Source organism: Coturnix japonica, chromosome 2, assembly GCF_054131305.1.
Source record: "Coturnix japonica strain WE chromosome 2, WE-NBRP24, whole genome shotgun sequence".
Lineage (NCBI taxonomy): Eukaryota > Metazoa > Chordata > Aves > Galliformes > Phasianidae > Coturnix > Coturnix japonica.
The window spans coordinates 85,147,276-85,170,850 of NC_140664.1; the positions used below are offsets into that span (position 1 = coordinate 85,147,276).

The following is a 23,575-nucleotide window of genomic DNA, read 5'->3' on the forward strand; positions in this document are numbered from 1 at the left end:
CATGTGAAAGAATGTATCCTAACAAGTACACAGCTCCAGACACTGACGGTTACTATTGTGTTGTCCTGCATCAGAATCAAACTTGTTCAGCAGTGATAGTCAAAGTGGCAAGGACAAGTACTTGCTAATAACACAATGGAGGAGGAGAAGCAGACCTAGCAACAAATAACGTACATCCCTAATCTCATCTGAGCTTCTGCAGACAAGGCAGAAACCGCATTGCTTTCCTCCACAATACTCATTTTTGTTAGCAAAGATGTCTCTAAACAAGTTGCTTACAGACCAGTTTGTTTCCCAACCACCCTTTACTTTCAAGCCCTATTCCCCAAAACACTGCTTCTTAACAATAATAATGTAGAAGAAACTGGCAATTATTAAACATTATGAGTTTTCAGTTTAGTAGCAAAAATCTAAGAAATTTTTTAAGCTTTTAAAACAGTTACTAGCAGTAGCAATATCTCTCAGAGCAAGAGTTACCATTTCTCATTTCCGCAGTTCAACTATAAATAATAAAGTAGTACATGCATTTTACATTCTTTTTCTGAAGGAGCTTACTGTACAGCATTGCGGCAGTTTACACAGCAGACCCATTCTATAGCTGCTGCCTTTCCCATCCAGGTTCTCTTATACTCTTATTGTCTGGGGTCAAGAGGGAGGGGAGAATAAAAGCAGAGAGAGGAGAAAAGAAAACATCCTACTAAACCCCAATGATTGCAAAACATCCCCCAGACAAGCAGCAAACTCTCACCCCCCAGCCCGTTATCCCTGTCGTACACGTTTGTACCTAAATCCAGGATCCAGTATTTACAGCCACTCGGCTGCCCGTTGCTGCAGCAGGTAGGATTTAGTGAATGAAGTGATCCCAGAGTGTCAGTTTGTTGAATCCTGTTTGGCATGACGAGGAGTCAGCTGTTCCGATAGCCCAGCGTACAAACACCTACTTGCTTGCACCCCAGGGATGTGCTGCAGCTCCTGCGGGAACTGATCACACAGATAACATTGCAGGCAATGCCAGCAGGCTGAAGAGGCTGTTATTATCTTTGCAGCCTGCTGTAGCCCACTGCCTTGCAGTCAGAGCAGCTCCTCTCTTCTAGGATGCTCTCCTCTGACTCACTGAGCTCAGTTCCAGTCTTTAAATTCACATGTGGGAATAGCCAGATGCAGCAGATTACACTTTACCGTAACTACCCTAACTGAGGCTCAACACAATCTTAAAAACACTGCAAAGCAGATAGTTCCCCTCCAGTCTTCAGAAAAGATATAGCCTGACACCCTCTGTAAAGCTTAACAGCAGCTGGAACAAACAAAAGCCACCTTTAACACCTCTTTTTATTTTCCAGAGCATAGATAGGTTTTTAATGCTTTAGCTAGAGCAATGAGGAATTCAAACAAGACACTTTCCAGTCACAGAAAGCACACAGCACTTGCTATGTAATTTCTGTTTTCCTTGACAAAGCCTGTACCAAACAACAAATTGCCATTACCTTCATCTTTTCTTGAACCTGGTTTGTGGGGTAAAAAACCCTTCACACAAGTTAAAATACTAGAAAATGAAACACTTTCTGGTCAGTTTATTTAAAATCTTGCCATGGATTGAAGCACATTCCAGATCTATTCAGTGCTTAGCTCTTCTTCTGCAAGATACATTTCCAGTTTGTCATCATGTCTTCCTGCTCAGTAAACAGGTCAGGTTTTTGGTTGTGTTGGTTTTCTTTTTCCCCTAACCTCATTCTTAGTATATCACACAAGCATTTGTCCATGAGTATTCTTTTAAAAATTCTTTTAACAAAGCACTTTACAAATCTAACAAAGATGTTTGGTATCTTCTCCTGAACAGCTCATCATCTAATTTTAGGGGACATGCAAAAAGCTAACACTGCTAGATAGATAAACAGCTATGAGGATGAAGCAAGGATTCAATTTCTGTAAAAACAGTAATGAAATGCTTTCATCATACTGTCAGGAAAAAAGAGCCTTGAGATTAAATAAACAGCACTGCAAAATATACAAATGTGTTTTGGGAAAGAAGAAAATAAAGCAGCAAGGAAGTTGCCAATTATAACTGCACAGAGAACTGCATTGTAAAGACAGAATAGGTAGGAATTTTATGTGGGGCTGAGAGCATCTCAGGACTCAAAGCCAAAAGAAGAAGGATTGCCATCAGCACTTTGCACAAGCTGGATATACATATGTTAACCTGATTTCAACATTAAGAAGCTGTGGGCACACTCCAATTAAAACTGAAATTTTACTTTTCTTTTGTATTTCTAAAGAAAATCATCTTAAACTCTGAATAATTTCTCCTTCCTTCATAGCCTACAGCTTCCTGCACTGAAGCCATCAATCCTGACACCTCGACATTTTCCTTCTGACCCAAGATGTATTTCAAATTACACTGAATTCCTGAGGGGGTGGAGGGGAAAAAGAAAAATCTTTTTTTTCCTCAGGAAAAGTGTTTGAGTTATTTTTATAGTTCACCACCTACCGTGAGACTTCCACTAAGGCTAGTTTATTCTTCATGAAAGCATAGAACATCTGAAAGGGATTCTGGTTTCTAGTTGTTGAGTAAGAAAAATAATAAATGAAACAATCCTTTTCCTCTGCTTCCCACTGGTTCCCACACACATCAAACGGGCTGAAGAACATCCAGCCATTCTTATTTTAGTTAAATCCACAAATTTTTAACTAACATTGAAAAAAAATATAATGGAGTTATCCAGATAGCTTTAAAATGGTGATTTCCATTTGTAAGAAAGCTCCTGACTAAAACATAGCAAAATTTATATGAAGAGCTTTTTTCTTTGTTTTTGGTTTAATTCCATGAAAGATGACCTTGTACCAGCAACAGAATGCAGGAAGGTATTTCAAATGCTGTGGGAACCACAGTATTTGCAGCTTGCTATAGCAGAAAGTACTTCCTTTACTATTCGCATCAAACACCATTATTTTCAAGTTTTCCTTTGGCCCTTTCTCTTCTCAGAAAACAAATCTAAAGCCTAAATTATGGTGGTGGTGGACAGAGAATGAATGCATGAACTACTACCAAATGCATATTTCATAGGATACCTGGTTAAAAGGATCACGGATACACAGTTGACATCAATATATACAACTGCAGAGAGAAGCTCTACAGCAGCTTTGGAGCGGAGACATGAACATGCCGTAGGGTTAATGTGGATATTTGTGAAGAACTGATTAGAAAACATCTCAATGTACATACTGAAACAATAGCTGCAGCCTTCCTATGGGCCAAGACAAACCTAGGACCTGTAATTTTGTGAGGTATTAGCTAAAGAGATACAGCTTCCACATCACAAAACCTGCACTCACATGGACTATTATTTAGTTATCATTATCTATCTTCTTAGATTAACCTAAATTACTCAAAAATATACTATAAGCATCAATTTCCATCTGAGGCAGTGACCTCCATCAACTCATTTAATATTAAGCCCAAACAAGAATAACAATAACTTCCTATGGTTTACTTCAGGCTCTACTACAATGCTTTCTTTGTCCTTTAGCTCCATCAGCTTTTCTGAATTCCAGTGCCTTAATCTGCCTCCTTAGCTCTACTGGTCTACATTAAGATCTTGTTCTGAAATTTCTCACATAAGTTTTTTTTTTGTTGTTTTTGTTTTTTTTTTTTTGTATGAACGCATCTCCAGCAATAATGAACCAGTCAGGTAAATTTAATTCAGCAGGCAAGACAATATTTATGTGGAAAACACCTTTAGGCAAAAACAAGGTTTGGGCACAGAATAGCTCTGACTGCATGGCACAGTCTGCACAGGGGCACTGAGACATCCCCACCTCCATCCTCTGCTTTAATGTTTCTAGAATTTTACCTGATGGAAGGACAAACTTTGAATAGATTCACAAAGAAAAACACTAAATACCTACCAATGCCAACTGATAGCATCAAAAATTCTACATTCTAAAGGGAAATATTAACTATATTTCTTTTTCACCTTAGCTATGTAAAGCTGAAATGCATGTACATTCTCAGGGACTTGAGTAGCACATACTATGTACGATGCATGTAAGCAAACCATCACAGCCCTGTTTATTATGACAGTGAAGGAATAGGATCAACTTTCTGTAGATTCTCTTAGGACTCTCTGGTAGACAACATGAGATGGGCAAAACTAGTTTAAGGTATTAATGTTAATGTCTGCTCACCCCAGAAGAGAAAGAACAGCTTATCAGTCTCTGCCACTGATGGTCAACAAATCAGCTTGCTACAACTTCAGCTTACCACAGGCACCAACTGTGACCTGCAGGATCTGAAACCGCCATTTGCCATGGTAAGAACCTTCTTATGGAAGTGCTACATCATCTGTGGGTGCTATGCACTTCACATGTAAGAAAGGAAACATTCATCTCTTATGTTTAAGATGACAACTGGAGTTAAATTGACTGCATTTCTCTGAAACATCTACATGGTAACAGAATCAGTATACTGAAAAAGGATAAACAGCATTCCAGTCTACTCCTTTAAAGCTCATACTACATTTTGCCCCATCCAGGGGAAAGCAAGCAGAACAAGAAAAGGAAGCTAATAAGCTACATATTTTTCATTTTGAAACAACTATTTGAGTTGCTTCACAGCTTAAAAAAAGAAGTCAAAAGAGCCAATTTTTTTTTACAAAAAAAAAAAAAAAGAAAAAGAAAACAAAACAGCTTCACAATTCAATGTCATTCTCAAGCAAAACTACATCTGTCTTCCCCTGGAATCTCCTCCATCATAATCAAGACATTCTGCTTACAAAAAACAGCTCCTATATTTTGTAATCTGCACTATGAAGTTATCTGAAAAGATCTTGCTTATGTTAAAAGCACACAGGATATTTGAAATTAATAGAAACATAAATTCTTTTTTCAGTTCTACCAACATCTAAATGTCATGTTTTCTAAACCATTTCTCAAAGTGATCTATAAGACAAATTATTTCATCATTTAGAAGAGCACCGTTCTTAAACTTTTGAGTCATGCTTCAGCACATGGCTGAGAGAAGACTCAGACATCTCCAAAACTGTGAAGGACCACCCAGACCTAGAAGCCAAAGTTAGGCATAGATTCATAACTACTAAAACTCTTGCATTATATTAACACTGCATAAACCAATTGGAATTTTATTTACAATATGAATTTCCCATTTGAAAACCAGGCAGACTTTGCATACAAATTGTATCTTTTGCAAGTCAGTATTTCTACCTCACCCCAGAATGCTCTAACACAACCAAAAATGTATCAATAAACAAATCTGAGGTCAAGACTTCAAAAGATGAGTTCCCACACCATGATTAAAATTCTGAAAGGCTTCTAACTTTGCCTTTCCTTCAGCATACAATGTGCCCACAGTTTAAATGCTTGGAGCACAGCTGTGCCACTAGGATCTTGTTTCTTCAGTTCCACACACAAAGATCATCCTGTTCCCAAATCCAGTCTTGTTCCTCCTCAGTCTCACGGATAACACTGCTGATCTGCACAGAGCGGAATCGTCTCACAGTGGCTCTCTGCGCTTGTATTCAGCACGTTGTTTCCTGTTCTTTCCTACCAGAGCTGCCAGCTGCCAAAAAACACTCTAAACTGAATCAGAAATTGTACTCTGCAATGAATTATGTGAACATCCCTAACGTGAGGTTTCCAAGAAGTCCTTTCAACCTAATGAGGTGCTTCAATTAAAATAAATAAACAAATAATAAAAAAAAGAAGAAAAGAAAAAAAAGGTGGCATGCTTTTGAATTAGAGCTAACTCCTTAGTTGGTTAACCTCAGGAAAGTATTTTGTGATTGATGGTAAAGAGATATTCTCAGATGAGTTGCGAATGTGCCTCTTTCTACATCTCTACATTTGTCAAGAGCAACTGTTATCAAGACACTGAAGTACTCAGGTTTTAATTAAAACTATTGGGAAATGAACCATTTACCCAACTATTCAGTTCCCTAAGCCAGGATCTAAACAAGTCCTTCCTGTCTCCAGCTCTGCAGAACATACCCTAGCCGTTGCTCACGCCTGCAGTAAGAAAGAATATAAAAAAGCACATGACATTAGAAAACTCTCCTTACTCATTAGGCTGCTATTTTCTCGAGTTAAAGTCTCTTCTGTGCTGTAGCCAAGGAATTGGAGTACATATACCACTCACTTTTCAAAGAAATGGTGAGACATTCGGTGTCCCTAGCCTTCTGTTTATCTGGAAAGCCCTTGGGAAAATTCTGACTCCTCAACACAGTCACTACTTCAGAACGCCAAATCAGCTTGAAGGATCCCAGCCACTGTCAGCAAAACCACAACAAACCAGATTCAGATAATTCAAACAAAATCTTCTGGATGAGTCCAAGGAATGCAGCTCCACATACGTGCACTGCTTAGCAGTGGGTGGGAGGGGAGAAAGAAATATTCCACTGCCTCACAGAGAACAGTTTTCTGCAGAAAACAGAATAAGTGAGAAATACTTGCTGTCCTAACAAGAAATACAGAAAAAACGCTGGGTTTTTAACATTAATGTTATTATCCAAGTTATCCTTAATCATCCTTTTCACTGTTTTGTTTATTTGTTTTTTCTGAAGTAGTTTCCTCTGCCATGTCTTCAATACCCTTCCTCTTTCCTCCCCACTCCAAAAAATAAAAGGAATCAGCTGGTTGGCAAGAAAAAAAACCATCTAGTCAAAACAAGGTTCACTTTTCTAAACCAGTTGAAACTGCACATACAGGAACTGGATGCTTCTTAACATAAATCTCTGCTGATTATCTTAACTGGAAATACGTAAAGACAAAAGGAAAGGATTAGAATATATTTATCCAAAGTCTTCAAAATATTGAAATACATTCTTGATTTAAAATTCATTTCTTTTAAGTCACTTCAAAGGAAAATGAACACTTCCAGTAACCAGACTAAGTCATTAAAAAGAAAATAAGTGTTAGTTCTGCTGAAGTTCCATACATATGCATGTGGAGGAACTGCTTCTGCCATCTCTCTGGGCTACCTGCTGGTCAACGTTACTGATCAAAATACATTCCTTATTCTGCTTTTGCTAAGTTCAGACTATACAAATACATTGTTGTTATTCACATGGAGTTTTCATCGAAACCCTTTTGCTTTTTATTTCTGCTGAGCTTCACATAAGAGAAGTTTTGTCCCTGTAGCAGTACTGGTTAAGTCATGGAACACTGGTAGTTATGGAAGATGGAGCCCAGCCACAACCCAATACCTTCATTCTGGAAGCAGGGAAGGCACATGAGAACTGAATGCACCTGAATGAGTTTGATCACTAACCTTTACACAGGAAGGTTGCATACTTTCACTAATTCTTTTATTATGTATTAAAAAAATATATCAGTAAAATGAAACAACTGCCCCAGCACCTCCTGTTAGTACATATAACAGAAGAACAAAATCAGAAATGGGCACTTTTTCTCTCTCTGTGAAGACTACACATGCTGAATTCTTAACAATTACAACCAGAGATTTGTTACTAAACATGTTTAAGTATATTTAGAGGCTAGGTTTACCACAATGAGAATAAGGGAGCAAAAAGCCCACCGCACAGGGCTTCATTATTCTTCAATGCCTAACAGATGTTAAAAACCGAAACACTACAGGACATAGACTGCCCTACAATTCCCCAAATGTGTGATTGTTGCTACACTGTAATTCACATTTTTTTCTAGCTACTCTTAATTTTAGCTGTGGAACAATTCAGTTCTGGAAAAGTAAAACAGTTTGTTGTAAAACAACTACTTGTTTTACATCCATTGAGAAAAAAAATATAGGTTTGAATCAAACTACGAACATGGCCACATGGTTCACAAAACTGAAAATCTGTTCAGCTTACACCACTACCATTCACCACAATTGTGAAATGTAGTTATGAAATGGCCAGTTTGATCCCATACTTCAGATATTTCAGAAAGCAATTACAGACAAATGAGACAATAACACTCCTTCAGCAAAGCAATTAGAATTTAGGTGTTAGAAAATGCTGTTAATTGCCAGAGTTTCTGTATGCTTTCCTGAACTAGTTACTCCTGAACAACGCATGCCCGCACTGTAAAAGTTTTATACTGGTTTTATATTTTAACAGAGTTATAAAAAGAGGTCAAAACAGACTCTGTATCCTTATACATATTCCCATTACTGACAAAAATATGAGCTTAGTATTCTTAAGAACTTAAACACGTTATAAAAGGTATTACTGTCCATTAGTAGCACACAAGACAAAATCATATTATCTCCTTCTGCAATTTCTGCAATTTTGTTTCATAAAAATAATAAAATTCTTCTTCCCACAAGACAAAACTGAGAAATTGATAAAATAACAATTCTTAAATAAAAATCAACACAGAAATGTAAAAGCATCTCATCATGGCTACAGCTTCAATAACAGAATAAGGCCGCGTTATTCCACAAACACTAAAAGATGATAAAACTACTCAGTTTACTCCAGTTCGGGGGATTGCTGCAGCACAGTTTTACACAGATGATGTGAGGGAGCACAGCTTGGGCTTTCTCTTTATGAAAGCACCCAGGATACAAAAAGAACACAGTACCAACCTGCAGGGCACAACCTTGTCTGCAGATATTACTCTGGACCTGTCCTGGTACTCAGATCTCTCAATCAGTAGTTGAGCAAACTGATCCTGGTACAACTGCATTTAGTTGTACCACATTTTTTTCTGGTGAAACGATAAACACATCTAAGCCTGTCCTACTAAATCAGCCAGCAATTAGAGTGCATGTATTTTGTTACCAGAGACAATGAGAAAAGTCAGCATAAAACATGCCAGGATGAACCAACCCAGTCAGGCCATGATGAATATCCTCCTTAAAAAGATAAGTAACTGATATAATTAAAAAATCTAAGACACCAATCAAACATACTTTAATGCTAGTGAGCACTGCTTTTATTTTTCCATTATCTTTCATAATCTTTTTCTTCACTACAAATTCCCTCCATTTAAGATTTTTAACTAAGTCCTCCTATTATTCATCAAGGGAACAGATAGATTTTAAGAGCCCTGGGGTCCCATCACAATAAATGCACACAGTCCAGTGTAACGTGGCTGTCACTGAGAGTGAAAATAATCTCAAAATACAACCAAGGAAACTAAGAAACAAAAACAAAACAACAAAACACTCAAGAAGCAAATTTGTTCTTTGACATTCCCCATCAATTTCTCACATGTTTAGCCATGTTGCACCTTAGAAAGTTTTGCTCAATTAGTCTTTCAGCAAGAAAAGGAGATGTGTGGAATATGTTGTATTTTAGCACGTACACTTCTCAATCCCTTGCTAGAGAGAGCCATATCCAATAGTTTCCTGGAAGTGCAGGAACTTGAATTTATACTTTGAATTTAGTCTCCACATAATTCCACATCCCTCAAGTGTTTCTGTAGAAAGTAAAATATGACCAATCAGCTTTACTAGTTCTTTCCAGATGGCTGCCTTGGAAGCTTTCCATCAGCATATTTGCAGGTTCTGACATGCAACTAGACTTCCCTGCTCTTTGTGTCTGAGCAATCTCCACATCACTGATCCCTTAAAGCTTACATTAAGGAATGAACATATGCCTAACGAGGCTATCATTACACTCAACAAGAATAACTAGTGTTTTTCATGAGGATTTTTTTTTAAGGTTCATTTCAATTTCTTACACAGAATTAATATATATATATATTCTGTGGCAAAACCTTAAGCATTTCTGATATATCCACAGACAATAAGGGGAGTCCAAGACTTGAAAATACACTTTGAACATAATAAGTCCATGCGAATATTTCTGACTTTTAACATAGGATCATGGGATGACCTCACAAATTCATCTAGTCCAACCTTCTGATTAAAAGGATGCAACAACTATGAGATCAGACCAGATTAATTATGGCTCTGTCCAGTCTGGCCTTAAGAACTTGATGTTATTTTAAAACCTTCTTGTAACTGAGACTTTATCTCTGATATATCATTAAAGAACTAAAATACAGCTGCACTAGAAGTGATGCAGAGTATCTGGTTTGTCACATGTAACAGAGACCAGCAATTGCAGGAGAAGTAAAATAAAATATCAACAGGATATACACTTTCAGAATGACCTCACAAAACCAGAAATGGAGGAAGTCATTGGCCTGCTAAACCCTACTGCTTTCACCTGTATGCAGTGATGATGAAAGGTGGGCAAGAACATCCACTTTAACCTGTTCCTCAACCATTTCCTCCTCTCTGCTTAGCACAAACATTCCTCTCAGAAACAAGGTTAAGAATACCTGTTGCAGTAGCAAAAGTAGCAGAAAACTAAAGTCAGGAAAGGAACAAGAGACCTCATGGGCAGGCATATTACAGTTTACAGAATCAGAGAATGGTTTGGGTTGGAAGGGACCTTTAAGATCACCTAGTTCCAACCCCCCTGCTATAGGCAGGGACACCTCCGTCTAGACCAGGTTGCTCTAAGCCCCATCCAGCCTGACCTTTAATGCTTCCACTGCCTTTCACTGGACAACCTGTTCCAGTGCCTCACCACCCCCATAGTACAGAATTTCTTTCCGCTATCTAGTCTAAATCTAGTCTAAATCTATACTCTTCCGGTTTATATTTATTTTCTCTTGTTCTGTTACTACATGCCCTTATAAAAAGTCCCTCCCCAGCTTTCTCATAGAGCCCCTTCAGGTACTGGAAGGCTGCTACAAAGTCTCCACAGAGCCTTTTCCAGGCTTAAGAGCCCCTTCAGAGGGCTCAGAGTTCTGGGGCAGAAGAAAAACTGTGTGAAATTACCCAGCGCTTGGAAATGAAAAACCACCCCAGGTGCATAAAAACATACACCAATGGCAGCCCCTTGGGAACAAGGCAACCAGCACACAGCTGTGATGCTCCCCACCCTCATGCTGAAGAGCTGTCTCCAGCCCCACGGCTCTGTCAGGCTGCCCACCGCAGCGAGGGGGATTTGTGGTTCCCCTCCATAGGCCAGCACAAAACAAAACATGGGTAAAAAGACAGCTCAACATGTACCTTCTCACACCAAAGCAACTTCTTTAAGGATTTGCCGCACCTAGGACAGTTACGGTAAATAAATGCTCTGGGACGTTTTCACACAATTTTAGCACGTTCTGCCTGAAAACCATGCTCCAGAGAAGAAACTGGTGTCAGAGAAAGGCTAATTTGCAAGTGAAATAACCCCCTTGGGAAACCTACAGCCATCAGAATTGCTGGTTTATATCCACCTCCTACCTCCCAAAGATCAGCTGTATAAATCCAGCTGTTCTGAAGCAGATATTTCTTACACACAGATTTCCTTTCCAATTGCAATTTATAAGAGATTTGGCAGCTCTCTGTGACCAACTGTACATTCAAGATAGTATTATAACATTTCTTCGTTTTCTCAGCTACAACAAACTCCTCAACAGTGAAAAAAGATTTTACTACGTAAAAAATGCCATAGCAAAATTAACCATGTAGTTATGACTAAAATTAGAGTTGGTATGGAAAATATAGATGTATCTGTCATGTCTTCCTGAACTTGGTTATGGTATAAGACCACGTTAGAAGAAGAAATTAGAGAGCAAATAAACTTGACGTATAGCAAACTCACAGAAATTCAAAGCATGAGAGTCAGTGAATCTTCAAAACTTGTGTTATCTAGCTTAGGACTGAACAACCCCAGGGAAATAATTCACACTAACTTTAACATTTATTCAAGGCTGAGTTAGAATTTGGCTGTCACCAAACTCTGGCCATCTGATACAGTAAGGCTATAAAGCAATGATTATGATCTAACAGACCACAGCCAATTGCTGACATTTTATTCAAGTTTACTTACGCTCAAAACATGTTTGTAGCTGGAAACTGTTTGGTGGGAAAGTCAGGATAGAGAATTCTTGTTTTATTTCCACACTGTAGCTCTTTCATTTATCTGGCCAGAGCACAAGAACGTATTTAAAGAAAACAACCCATACATACATGGAGACATACACAAAGACACACTATTCAAATCATCTTTATAGCATTCTAGACTAGTAATGCTTCTTGGAAGAAAATATTTGTGATTACAGGGAAATATATGATTTATTGAGCTTTCAAAACAGCTGATAATTGCGAAGTTGAACTTCAGCTAATAAAATGCCTGCGCTTCTGTTCAAGCTCAAATTTGCCTGGTAAGTAAGTTGAACTGACACTGCTACATGGCATTTACAATCTTTTGCTAATTTACAGCAGTAGAGTGTGAAATCCAACTGACTGCTCAGCTCTGCATCCTCTGAGTTGCTCATAAGGCTTTCCATCAAATCATTATTTGGATGGGCAGCCTGCAATTTGAAAACATTATTAGAATGTAATTGGTTCATCAAGAAACAGAATTCTTAAATTAACATTCCGTGTCTGGTACAACACACCGCATTCCTCAGTATCACTTTCTACATGTGATCACATCTGGTTATTCAGCAGAAGCTGATCCCTTGCTGTTTTGTGTCCTGGAAACTACAGCCTGCACCTTTTGCCCTGTGGCCCCAATGCAACAAAGCAAGGCAAGCAACATACCTAGTCATTGTTATGAGCTGCTTTCCCTGTGGACCTGGGTTGTAACTTTTTCATTTCCTGCAGCTGCAAAGGCTGTCAGACAGTCTCACAGGCAGTGCTTTGGCTCGGAGCCATGGGTGGGGAGATCTGTCCTTACTCATAGCCCACACTTTACTTGCTCACAGTCTTAAAACAGCAATTTTTCCCCTTCTGCAGCCTTCCTCTGCTTTTAAGCAAACAATTGCTGTTTATATATATTTTCTTCTTTACTTTCACTACAAACAGGCAGTCCATCTTGAATTGCTCAAACTTGATTTCCACTTTACTTCATCAAATTCCTCTGTTTCCGTCAGAGCTTCTTTCTACACTTGGACTTGGTATGAAAATACCCCATTTCTCCCTCATAGTTTTCAAAGACCTCAATCACGTGTGAGATATATTTTACCTTTATTCTCTCTCCCTCCCCAACGACCTGAAATTAATGCACAGAATAGAGTCTCCAGTTTTATGAGAGCAAATTTACATAATGCTCAAATTCAAGACTCTTTTATCCCATTTTGTGGCTTTGGCTATTAAATGTCTCTCTTTTCTGGAGAAGTATCTCTAGATCACATGTGCAATATTTCTTTTTCTTAATTGCTGAAAAGGAGGGCTCCATACCCACTCAAGAATTCTGTCATCTCAAACTCAGCTCTTTAATCAAACTTGTCAACCTTTGTGTTGGATGGTGTCAGTTATTTGATGCTCCTTATTGTACCACAGATTCTTTGATAGATACCGAATTGTGGGGAAAGAAATCAAACCAACACAGAACAAAAGAACTGCTGAAAAGACATTTTTCTGTTTATGGCACTGGTAAAGACTGCATCCTCAATGTAAAATCAAAAGCCAGCATTCAGTATTGCAGTATTACAGGTAAAAAAATTACAAACCATTTTAAATATGTGCCAATTTTTTCCTGAACTTAATTTTGCTATACTGAATCCTGTCTCTTGCCTTTTATCCAAAGCTTTGTGGCTGTTTAAAATTTCCTGCAAGCAAAAGAAAGAGAATTGCATACGTAAAAAAGGATGTTCAACAGAATGAAAAGAAACCTTGGTAAGAAGAAAAGCTCCAAATAAAGCAATGGGAACATTCTTTCTCACCCATACCCAATAACATGTGGGGAAACATTGAAAATAAAAATGTTGCCGTATGCATTACTTGTGAAAAATATGTTCTTCCAAAGCTAGTAATTTATTTTTTTCAGAGTGAACCAACTGTTATCCAGCCTCTTCACTACCCACTTGTTTGCCTTTTTCCCCCATTATAAAAGGGATTTTGTTTTAAATGTATTCATCTGCAAAAATGCTTATTATATTGATTAAGTGACCCCAAAACCTGATAAAAATAGATGTGATATCCAGCAGAACGAGCAAGAGGTCTGGAATCCACAATCAACACTATCTACCTAATGAACGTCTTTTTTTCTATGTAATTCTTTCCCATACTTTTAATGAAACATTTGTTTGCTTAATTATTATACAATTCTGAAAATCTCAAAGATACAATAAATGCCTTTTTATTTAAGGCTAAGTAGATATTTTAAATAATAAATCTTCCTAGAATCATAGAATGGCCTGGGCTGAAAAGGACCACAGTGATCAACCAGTTTCAACCCCCTGCTGTGTGCAGGGTCACGAACCTCCAGACCAGGCTGCCCAGAGCCACATCCAGCCTGGCCTTGAATGCCTCCAGGGATGGGGCATCCACAGCCTCCTTGGGCAACCTGTTCCAGTGTGTCACCATCCACTGAGTGAAAAACTTCCTCTTAATATCTAACCTAAACCTCCCCTGCCTCAGTTTAAAATCATTCTGCCTTGTCCTATCACTATCTATCTGTGTAAACAGCCATTTCACTTCCTGTTTATATGCTCCCTTCAAGTACTGGAAGGCTGCAATGAGGTCTCCCCGGAGCCTTCTCTTCTCCAAGCTAAACAAGCCTGGTTCACTCAAAGGAATCTGATCATCTTAGTGGCCCTCCTTTGGACTTGCACCAAGAGCTCCAGGTCTTTCCTGTGCTGGGGCCCCAGGCCTGGACGCAGTAGAAGACAAGTAACAACTACAAAATTATGTAGGCAAGTGAAGAGATTTGCTTTCTGGGCTGTCACCTCTCGTCTTTTAGCATCAGAATAAAACAACGTTACCTTCTGTGACTGACAAACTTTGGATAGACAAAAAATAACCAAGATCAGCTGTCAACATGAGGCGCTTCATGGAAAACAGTATGCTTTCATAATCTTATAACCCTATTTTGGATGATCACCACTTCAGGCAGTTAAGACAATAAATATCACCCAGTACATTCTTACTTAGCGACAAAATATGATTTTGCTGTAAATCAGAAAAGGTTTGCTGTATCAAAACTTCGAAGCTCACTTCACTACTGAGCTGTTATCAATCAGACAGGATTGTTAAATGCTGTTGAAAAGATCAGAATTGTAGGATCTCTAGAATCTGAACTATGGGGTGCCAGGAAAACTTTGAAAGTTGTTTCACGGGAGCAAATGAAATGAATATGTTACTAAAGACCTACAGAGTCCAAATGATACTGAGTGCGAAATTGATTAATCTTCAATTAATCCAATTCTATAAGCTAAGCACACTTAAAATTCAAGCAGCTAACCCTGCCACTTCTCTGACGGTGGGTCATCTCCTCTTCTTCTTTAGGACTGTGCAAAATCTCTCTTTCTCTAAGCTTTGTACAGCAGCTTGTGATGCCAGACGTGCACAAATGCCAGACTCGTGTCTGCTACACGTGTCTTAACTCATGAAGTGTACAGAAATAATCATACCTGATGCTCACACAGTTCGCATGACATACTGCATATATTTGCAGACCTTAAAACTCCAGAGGGCAATTATCCTCATTTAAGAAATCATTCAAATAATCTGGAAGTTTTCTTGTATTGTAGATAAAAATACATAAATGAAAGGATTTTTATTAAAAAGACCGAGCTGCAAAAATCACTAGAATTCTAGGAAATTTAACAGTGGTGAACCCAAGTGCATGAAGGCCTAACTTAATTTATCTAAGTCATTCACTTGTTCTTTCTTATCAGGGCATTTTGTTTTTTGGTACTGTTGTTTTAAGGTTCTTTTGTTGATGTGGTTTTTAAGAATTCATACCTCAATCAGTGCCCACAATGAACAATACTTAAAAACTGAGATCATCATCTCCTTTTTCCCCCTGCTCTTCTGATTAGCATATCCCCCAGTGCCTTGTTTACAGATCTTTAATCAAATCCAGCACTTGAGAAAGAATAACTTCTGCTTGGGATCATCAGAGGAATATTTCTCTAAGCAGCGGAAAAGAAATAACACCAAAGCACCCCCACCAACTTTCCCTAATTTTTTGTAACCCCTCTGTGTAGTGAACACTATAAGCTTCTTTCAAAGTAATAGAACGCTGAGTTACAGACTGAAATCAAAAGCATCCTATGGTTTCAAGTGCACAATCTAAAGCTTTTTTTCCTTTTTTTTTTTTTTTTTTTTTTTTTCCTTCCAGTTTACTTGGCATTATATAATAGGCTGCATGTTCAATACAGTTCATGCTGACTTCAGTCACATGCACAGGAAACTTTACAAATCAGCCACCCAAGTCCTAAAGCCTGACACCCACTACTGTGGGAATAAACAAGCAGCAGCTGCTTCTTATCAGCTGGGGTTCAGATGATCATAGAATCACAGAATCCTTGGAGCTGGAAGGGACCTTTAAAGGCCATCTAGTCCAACTCCCTGGCAATGAACAGGAATGAGCAATAACATCACAAGGGAAGCCTATGGAACAGAACAAACTTCTGAACTTGCATTCAGACCTAAAAAACATATTAATTCTAGCCCTCACCTTCTCTTCAGTTTCCATGACCAATATAATTAATGCCTTTTTAAGAAGCAATATGTTAAACAGAAACTATATTAATTTTACACTGCTCTGCCCAGTTCTTCTCTCCAAACAAATGCTGAAGAAAGAATAGCAATAAAGATTATTTCCACTGGTTTGCTTGATAAATGTGATGTAAACTCTCAAAGACAAAAACAGTTCTCACTCTCCCTCAGGAGTCTGACAAGCCCAGGATTCTTCATATAATATAAATCATTTAGTGCAGTCTACTTAATAAAATCCTCTGCTTTCTAAGGCAAAGTACCCAAGCTGCAAAAGACACTGGAATTATCAATTCTGTATTTAGAAAAAAATACATCTGTTAACATTTCCACAATTTCAACCCCTCAACTAAGGAAGAAAAAATTCGGTGAAACCTAACTGCATTTTTATTATCAGAAAAAACCTGCAAAATTTATCTTCCCAAATGGTCAGAGGATACAGTAAGTTGAAAATGTTGAAATTAAATCCTTCTGATGTTTTTAATTGTGCTGTATTCAAGGTTCCTCCTGTGCATGCTCCTGATATAAGTAATGCAAACTCTCCCTATTTTAGTCAAGCATGTTAATACGGGGTCAGCATTCAGTGAGAAAATTTGTCATGTTCTAGCTGGGATGGATGAAAAAATTGATAAAAAAATATGAGCATATTTATAAAAACCTCTCCAAAGATGCAGTTTTGTTCTTGAAAAAAAGTCTTCCCCCAAACCATTTTCTTATTAAATTTGTTACTAGCAATAACAAGCTTTTTGAAATGCAACTTTTCCCCCAGCATGTGCTGAAACACCTAATGAACTAACTATTGTTTATTTTAATTCATACTGCTTTCTGTTAAAAGACTTCAAACAGCTTCAAATGAAGCAAGCAAACATCTTTCCTAATAACTAACTACTCTGTGAGCCTGGAAAATTCAGTGAGCCAAAGGACGAACTACAGTACAGCAAAACCTTAAAAACTATCAAAAAAGTTATCAGATTATTACTGCACCCTTCAGGGGCTCATTCTTCCATTCAAAACAAAAGCAAAGTAAGATTTCAGAGTCCAGCAGCACCGAAACAATCATTTTATCTCTGTTAGCCTGGATAACTTAGTTAAGTAAAATACAGAAGTTCTGAGAGCTCATTCCAATGCCAGGGCACATGGATGTGTGTATTTAGCTCTTCCATAACTGAGCCTGATTTTATCATGACTTCTTACTGCAGGATTTCTCAGGAAATACTGGTATTACATGCAGGATGTTTTTGTATCACTTTCAACAAATGATAGATATAGATTTCCTTATCATTGCAGCTCGATCTAATACAGTATGCAACTTTGTTTACCAAAACATAATTTGCCTAAATCTATTCTGTCTTCTGTCACATTTTCACTTAACAAAGACAACTGCTGTTTACTACAGAATCGATAGCATGGTTGTAGGATCCTAAAAACTCTATATTTTATCAAACTAAAAATTAGAAACCAAAACAGAATAAGAATACTGAAGTGCCCATTTATCAAGTACATGCTATTACTCAAAACTCATGCTGCTGACAGCTAGACTTCATTTCCATCATTTCTTACCTTTGTGGTTAAAGATCCCCTCCATCTCCATACTACTGCGAGAGTGAGCAATGCAGAGGGACCCACAGGGGACCAGGCCTTCTGCAGCTGGGGACCGATCTGTAGTTCGAACCAGACACCAGTCAGGTTTATCATGGGGTCGCTCCAGGACCTCCACAGTCTGCCCACGGCGGATTGTCAGCTCATTACTGTTGCAGGCGGTGAAATCATGGATTACCACTGTCAGCTCGCACCCACCAGACAACTGTGAGGGAAAACAAGAACAAGAAGCCAGATGAATGCTCGTTATCAAACCAACCGTCACGCACCATTACCTATTTAGGATTCCTGGCAGGGTCTGTATTTTGGATGAGATAGCAAGCTTCTGGGGCTTTCCACATCAAGAACAGATCATTTCAAAATGAAGCAGTTATGATGCTTTTAGTACAGATTTTTAACTCTGCTCGTCTCTCCTATGTTCGAAACACTGGTTGTGACAGGGTTGGGTGGAGGATTCAAGCAGTTTTTCTTGCTAGACTGCTCCTTACCCTCTAAGATGAAGTAGCAGCCACTTAAGAATATGTCTTATGGCTGATAACTCACAGCAAAAAGCCAGATACTAGTAAATGCAATCACTATGAGATTTATCATCTTGCAAACCCAAGGCAGAGAGGTCTGTTTCAAATGAGCTTACTAACCCATTCCCATGCCATTTACAGTTCTTTCTCAGGTCACAAAATAACACAGTGTACTCCATACATGAATACAAAAATCAGCATAAACTTCTTCACATAGTATTCCCAAAAACCTAACTACATGATACAAAATCCACATTAGCTTACAACTTCCGCCTTCTTGCCGATTCCCCAGTTAAACCACATAAACTTGAATTAAAAGCATGCAAGGGTTTCCCCCCTACTTCCAAAACACTTCATTAGAACTTTTTTTTCTTTTTTCCCCGAGGTTATGTTTCCTCTTTGTTTTGTCTCCTTTGATCAGAAATGAAAATTATTATATAAACTTTGCAAAGTTCCCAAGATTGCTCAGTGCCAGAACACTCATCCAACTTAACTAAACAGCCTGGGAATGCCTTCTCCTTCCACGTAGCAACAATGTTCCATGCTACTTCAGACTTTAGCCCAGTGTACTTCAGTGCCACATTCCCATTACAACCCATCAGGTACGGCTTTCTGCAGATTCAGTAGTTTGGACCAAGCCAGTCAACTCCTCTAGCTCAGGGAGGTAATACTGAAGCACTCAATTTGGACAAGGGATGACAAACACTGAGAGTTACAGTCACAGCTAATTTAGAAGCATGTGTTCTACCCACAAACTGAATGATCTTGCCATTTTACTGCTGCCTTTTACATTTAGGTTCTTAAATACCTGCTGGCTACATTTCACAAGCTTTAGGAGAAGAAGAAAACAGTCTACGTTGTTATTTATTAGTTTTCATTAATGAAGTTTTCATTGCTTTGCATCAAAACATCAGATGGAATCTTTGTTAGGATAACGTTACTTCTTATCAAGAAAGAATTTTAAAGCAGATGACTAAAACAGCAAAAATCCAATAAAACTAAAAAGCTAATTCCAACCTCCTCCCTAGTCAATCCTGCAACAACAACATAGAACTCCTAGCAGGAAGTCTAAATCCAGAGCTTTCCCATGGCCATAATTGTTAGACTCAATGGCTATCCTTACTTGCACCCATGCACCCACAAAAAACTCCTATTTGGGGGGAATGCAGAGGCAAACAAGGACAAAAAGAAGGAAAAAAAAAAAAAAAGGAAAAAAAAAAAAAAGAAAAAAAAATCCTTATCCAACTATTGTTTAGAGATGGGAAATCACATTCCATTCATTTTGATGCAGACTAAAAATTAATCACATTTTTGCTATTACATCTCTTTAAGATAGTTCCAGCACCCAAATTATGACAGCCATATTTTCAAAGAATGCTACCTTCTCCCTCATAAAAAACTTCCTTTTTCCCTTCCTTCTTATTCTCCGTATTGTATGAGTTTTTAGTCCATGCAAAACTATGCCAAAGGGGAATAAGCAAGAGCTTTCCCTTGTTTTCTGGTATTGATTTATGTTACAGCCTTCTTCAGACAAACTAAGAAACAATTGAAACCATCTGGATGGCTGATGGGGACTAAGAAAAAGCTGACAGAATATGACTTCAGAGACCAAATTTTTCCCAGGGAATTTCTTGAGTCCTTCCACCAGTGCAATCATTAAGACATTAACAAGTAGACACTTTCCAGAAATTCCATCTAGTCATTGTATTTTCTCCTAAATATCTATGAGAACATGGCTTTGCTTCTCTTCTTCCTTGTTTGACCCTTCACTACCCTGCAAATAGAAATATACTTGTCTGGCAGTGCAAAGGTCATGTGCTTTTGGCATTCATATAGATGTTATTTCTTCTTCCCTTAATTGGGAGGGAAAAAAACAAAAAAGAAAAAACAAACACTTGCTCATTAGCTACATTTTTTACAGTACTAACCTAAAGGAAAAAGATTGCTTAAAAAAATTGATAGTAACTATATCAGAAACTACAAAGTTACCCACAGAAACCTCACTAAGAGTGTGCAGGAATGAGACATCCTGGCTGATCAGTACTCCATTTAAACTCCCCATTCTATCATCGTTGAGCAAGCAGTATGCAAGACATTCCCAAAGTGCAAGTGTTAGTTCTTCCCTGATTTCAAATACTCTAACACTATTAGATACAACTGAGCACAAGACTTCTTTGCTGCTGTCTAGAACACCTATACAATGGTGTCTTCAACTCAGACTACATTTAAGTTATCACCTTGAAGAACAAACATAAAAAAAACCTGTGCATCAACTTTACCCTCTCTTGGGATAGCGACCATTCTTCACCTCCCCAACTGTAATGGCTACAAAACAGTGCTTTTCCCTTTGTTTCTTTGTTCATTTTCTTTCCAAAACATGCTTTCTGAAAGCAGTTTCCTCCTCTGCACTGATTAAATGCAGTTGGACAGCAAGGAGTGTCTGGGACTATGTACATTGCTCAACAGCTGTTGCTGGACAGCTTTGGCAAGGCTCTCTAGGTTAGCTGGAGGGAAGAGAAAGAGGCACAGCAGAACCAGGAGACTGATTTGCACTGAAGAGAAAGGAGTTGCAAACTACCTAAATAAAAATTTAGGCTGAACAAGGGCTTTATCCGTCATTCTCAAGAAACTCTTTATGTAAACTGAATTAATCACGCATGATAAAAATAAATGAGGCTATGTCTGAAACATGGAAACTGGAGAGACAGAGTCTAGATGAGAAACAAAAGCCAGACAGAAATAGAACAGCAGATTAAAAAAGGCGTAAGGCTTAATTAAACAGCTTATCATGGGACACAGTGTCTTGCTGTTGCTGAAATTAATGTTAACCATCTATGTTCATCTCACTGGGGCTTTTAAATCACTGCTGATTGTAGAGAGGAAAAAAAAGGCATAACCCATGACTTATATACACAGATTCTTAGCGCAGCTTTGCAGAAGTCAAGAGATACCACGTTCTCACTGCTGACTGACTTCTGTCAAATACAAAGGTCTTTATATATTACCTCACTTAAAGACTGCTTATAAAGTTTACTACTGCATGGTACTTTTACAGTAAGGAGAAGTGGGAGGAAAGAGAGCAGCTAATAAGCTTTCTTATTTATTTCAAGTGTGAAAAACTGATAACTTTTTTTTAAAACTTGGGTGTCTTCTTTTTTCCCCTAGTGCAGTTCTTTCTTTCTTTCTCCGGGTGTTTCTCTTTGACCAGACCCAAACTTGGTCTCTGACACTGAGGAGAGGTGTATGCTCAGAAACAAGTCTGTTTTCATTTTTCTACTGGCAGGAGGTTATTTTTGCATTTTCAGCTGGTAGAACTTGGTTGTCTCCTGCTGCTTCAGTGGGTTTTCTATACCCAAGCCTTAAGAAGCACATGTATGAAATACAAATTCACACAGAAAGCAGTAGAAAGTGTTACCAACTGGCCACAAAAGACAGTTCATTGAAAATAAAATACTGCTCCACTGACCACACAGAGCAGCCAGCATGATTCCCGCTACTTGGGATAACACCGTATGATGGCTCTACTTAGAAAAGCCTATCACCTTCTCAGCTATCAAAACAGTTTGGATTATTTAACATCTCTGCCAGCTCAGTTAACACAGGCACAAAGAGATCTATCAGACCTACACTGCTTCCTTCAGCTTCCGCATTTCATTTCTTATGCATTGGATCAAGTTCAAAAGAAGATGCTAAAACCAGATCAAAATCTGAAGCTAGGAAACAGCTGAAAGGTGGAACAAAAGGCCAAGTGTCATCTCTTTTATTTATTAGCCACCTAAAATGGCGTCTACAGACCTACAGAACATGAATGGAAAGAACACTGTGAAAGGTGAAGGGCAAAATATCTACTGAGAAGGGTACAGTAAGAGCACTAATTTGGAAAACGAAGGTATTTTGATGGAGTAGGAATCTCCCTCTCCAGAAGCTTACATTTTAGTTTGTGTCATACGTTCTAATACTTCAGGATAGGTTGGTGCTACAGGTGTATTTAACTTGATTTGCAATATGGAGATACACCACAATATTAAAAAGAAGGTGGAAAGGGATCTTAGAACATCTACTCCACTCCTTTTTTTTCCTCCAGAGTATGAGTAGTTGCAGCTATATTAATTATGATTAACATTTATCCAAATTTTTGCATGATTTCCAATTATGGACATTCTCTAGCCTTCAAAACTAGGCTACACTAGAGCTTCATACTTCAATAGACACAAAAAAAAAAGTCACTGCAATTCAAATGGAGCCCTTTAATCTCATCTCACCCACTGAAAATATGTATAAAAGACTGCTCTGTAATTCTGCTTTTCAGGCAATTCAGGGCCTTAAGTTCTTCCTTCTACCTTTTTACTTTATACTTATCAGCCCCAGCTCATTATCTCACCTTGTAAGTTATGCTTGGTAGATCTTTAATCAGACTTTCAGCTTTCCTGTAACGTTTCCATCTGCTCAGTAATTTAAGAATATTCAAAATGGGATGCAGCACCTAATAGAGGCCTTAGAGGTGCTCAGTAAAGAACAAGAATTTTCGGCCCATCACTTTAAGGCTGTATCCTCTCTCTTTGTATTTGTACCAGACTGAAAATTATACAGTTTGAAAGACCTTAGATTTCTCAAAATCTGTTCAATAATCTCATCATTTACATTAGTAGTTATTCAATTTCACCTGTCCACTGTAGCTGAACTGAGTCCCTGTTAAACTGCACGGTATTTTGCCAGTTCATTTCTCCCTTTACAATGATGGATCTGAATGCTAATTTCATCTTACAATATAGTTTTCATATGACATGAAGCTGGGATAGATGTTAACTTTATAAGCAGTCTATCAGATCACCCTGTTCATTACTGAAAAGAAATATGGAAAACTGAAGTCAACAATCAAAACTTACAATTCTGTTGCAAAAAAAAAAACCAAAATAAAACAAAAGAAACAACAACAACAACAAGAAAACACAGGGTGGAGAAGAAAAAAAGCTAATTAGGACTTATTTTCTGCTGTGAAAGCATTTCCAATTAAATCACAAAATGGGAC

At 38.1% G+C, this 23,575-nt stretch overlaps 1 protein-coding gene across 4 annotated transcripts in view; it reads right to left on the reverse strand.

The window, feature by feature from the left end:
- TRIO (trio Rho guanine nucleotide exchange factor) overlaps window positions 1–23,575 on the reverse strand; it is a 221,798-nt gene that overhangs the window by 44,927 nt on the left and 153,296 nt on the right. For all 4 annotated transcript variants that reach the window (XR_014942818.1, XM_085537841.1, XM_015854391.3 and 1 more), the window contains exon 34: window positions 17,990–18,233. Coding sequence is in view for 3 of the 4 variants with exons in the window: in XM_085537841.1 (XP_085393967.1) it covers window positions 17,990–18,233 (244 nt within the window). In the remaining variant the exon portion in view is untranslated. The remainder of the gene's footprint in view (window positions 1–17,989; window positions 18,234–23,575) is intronic.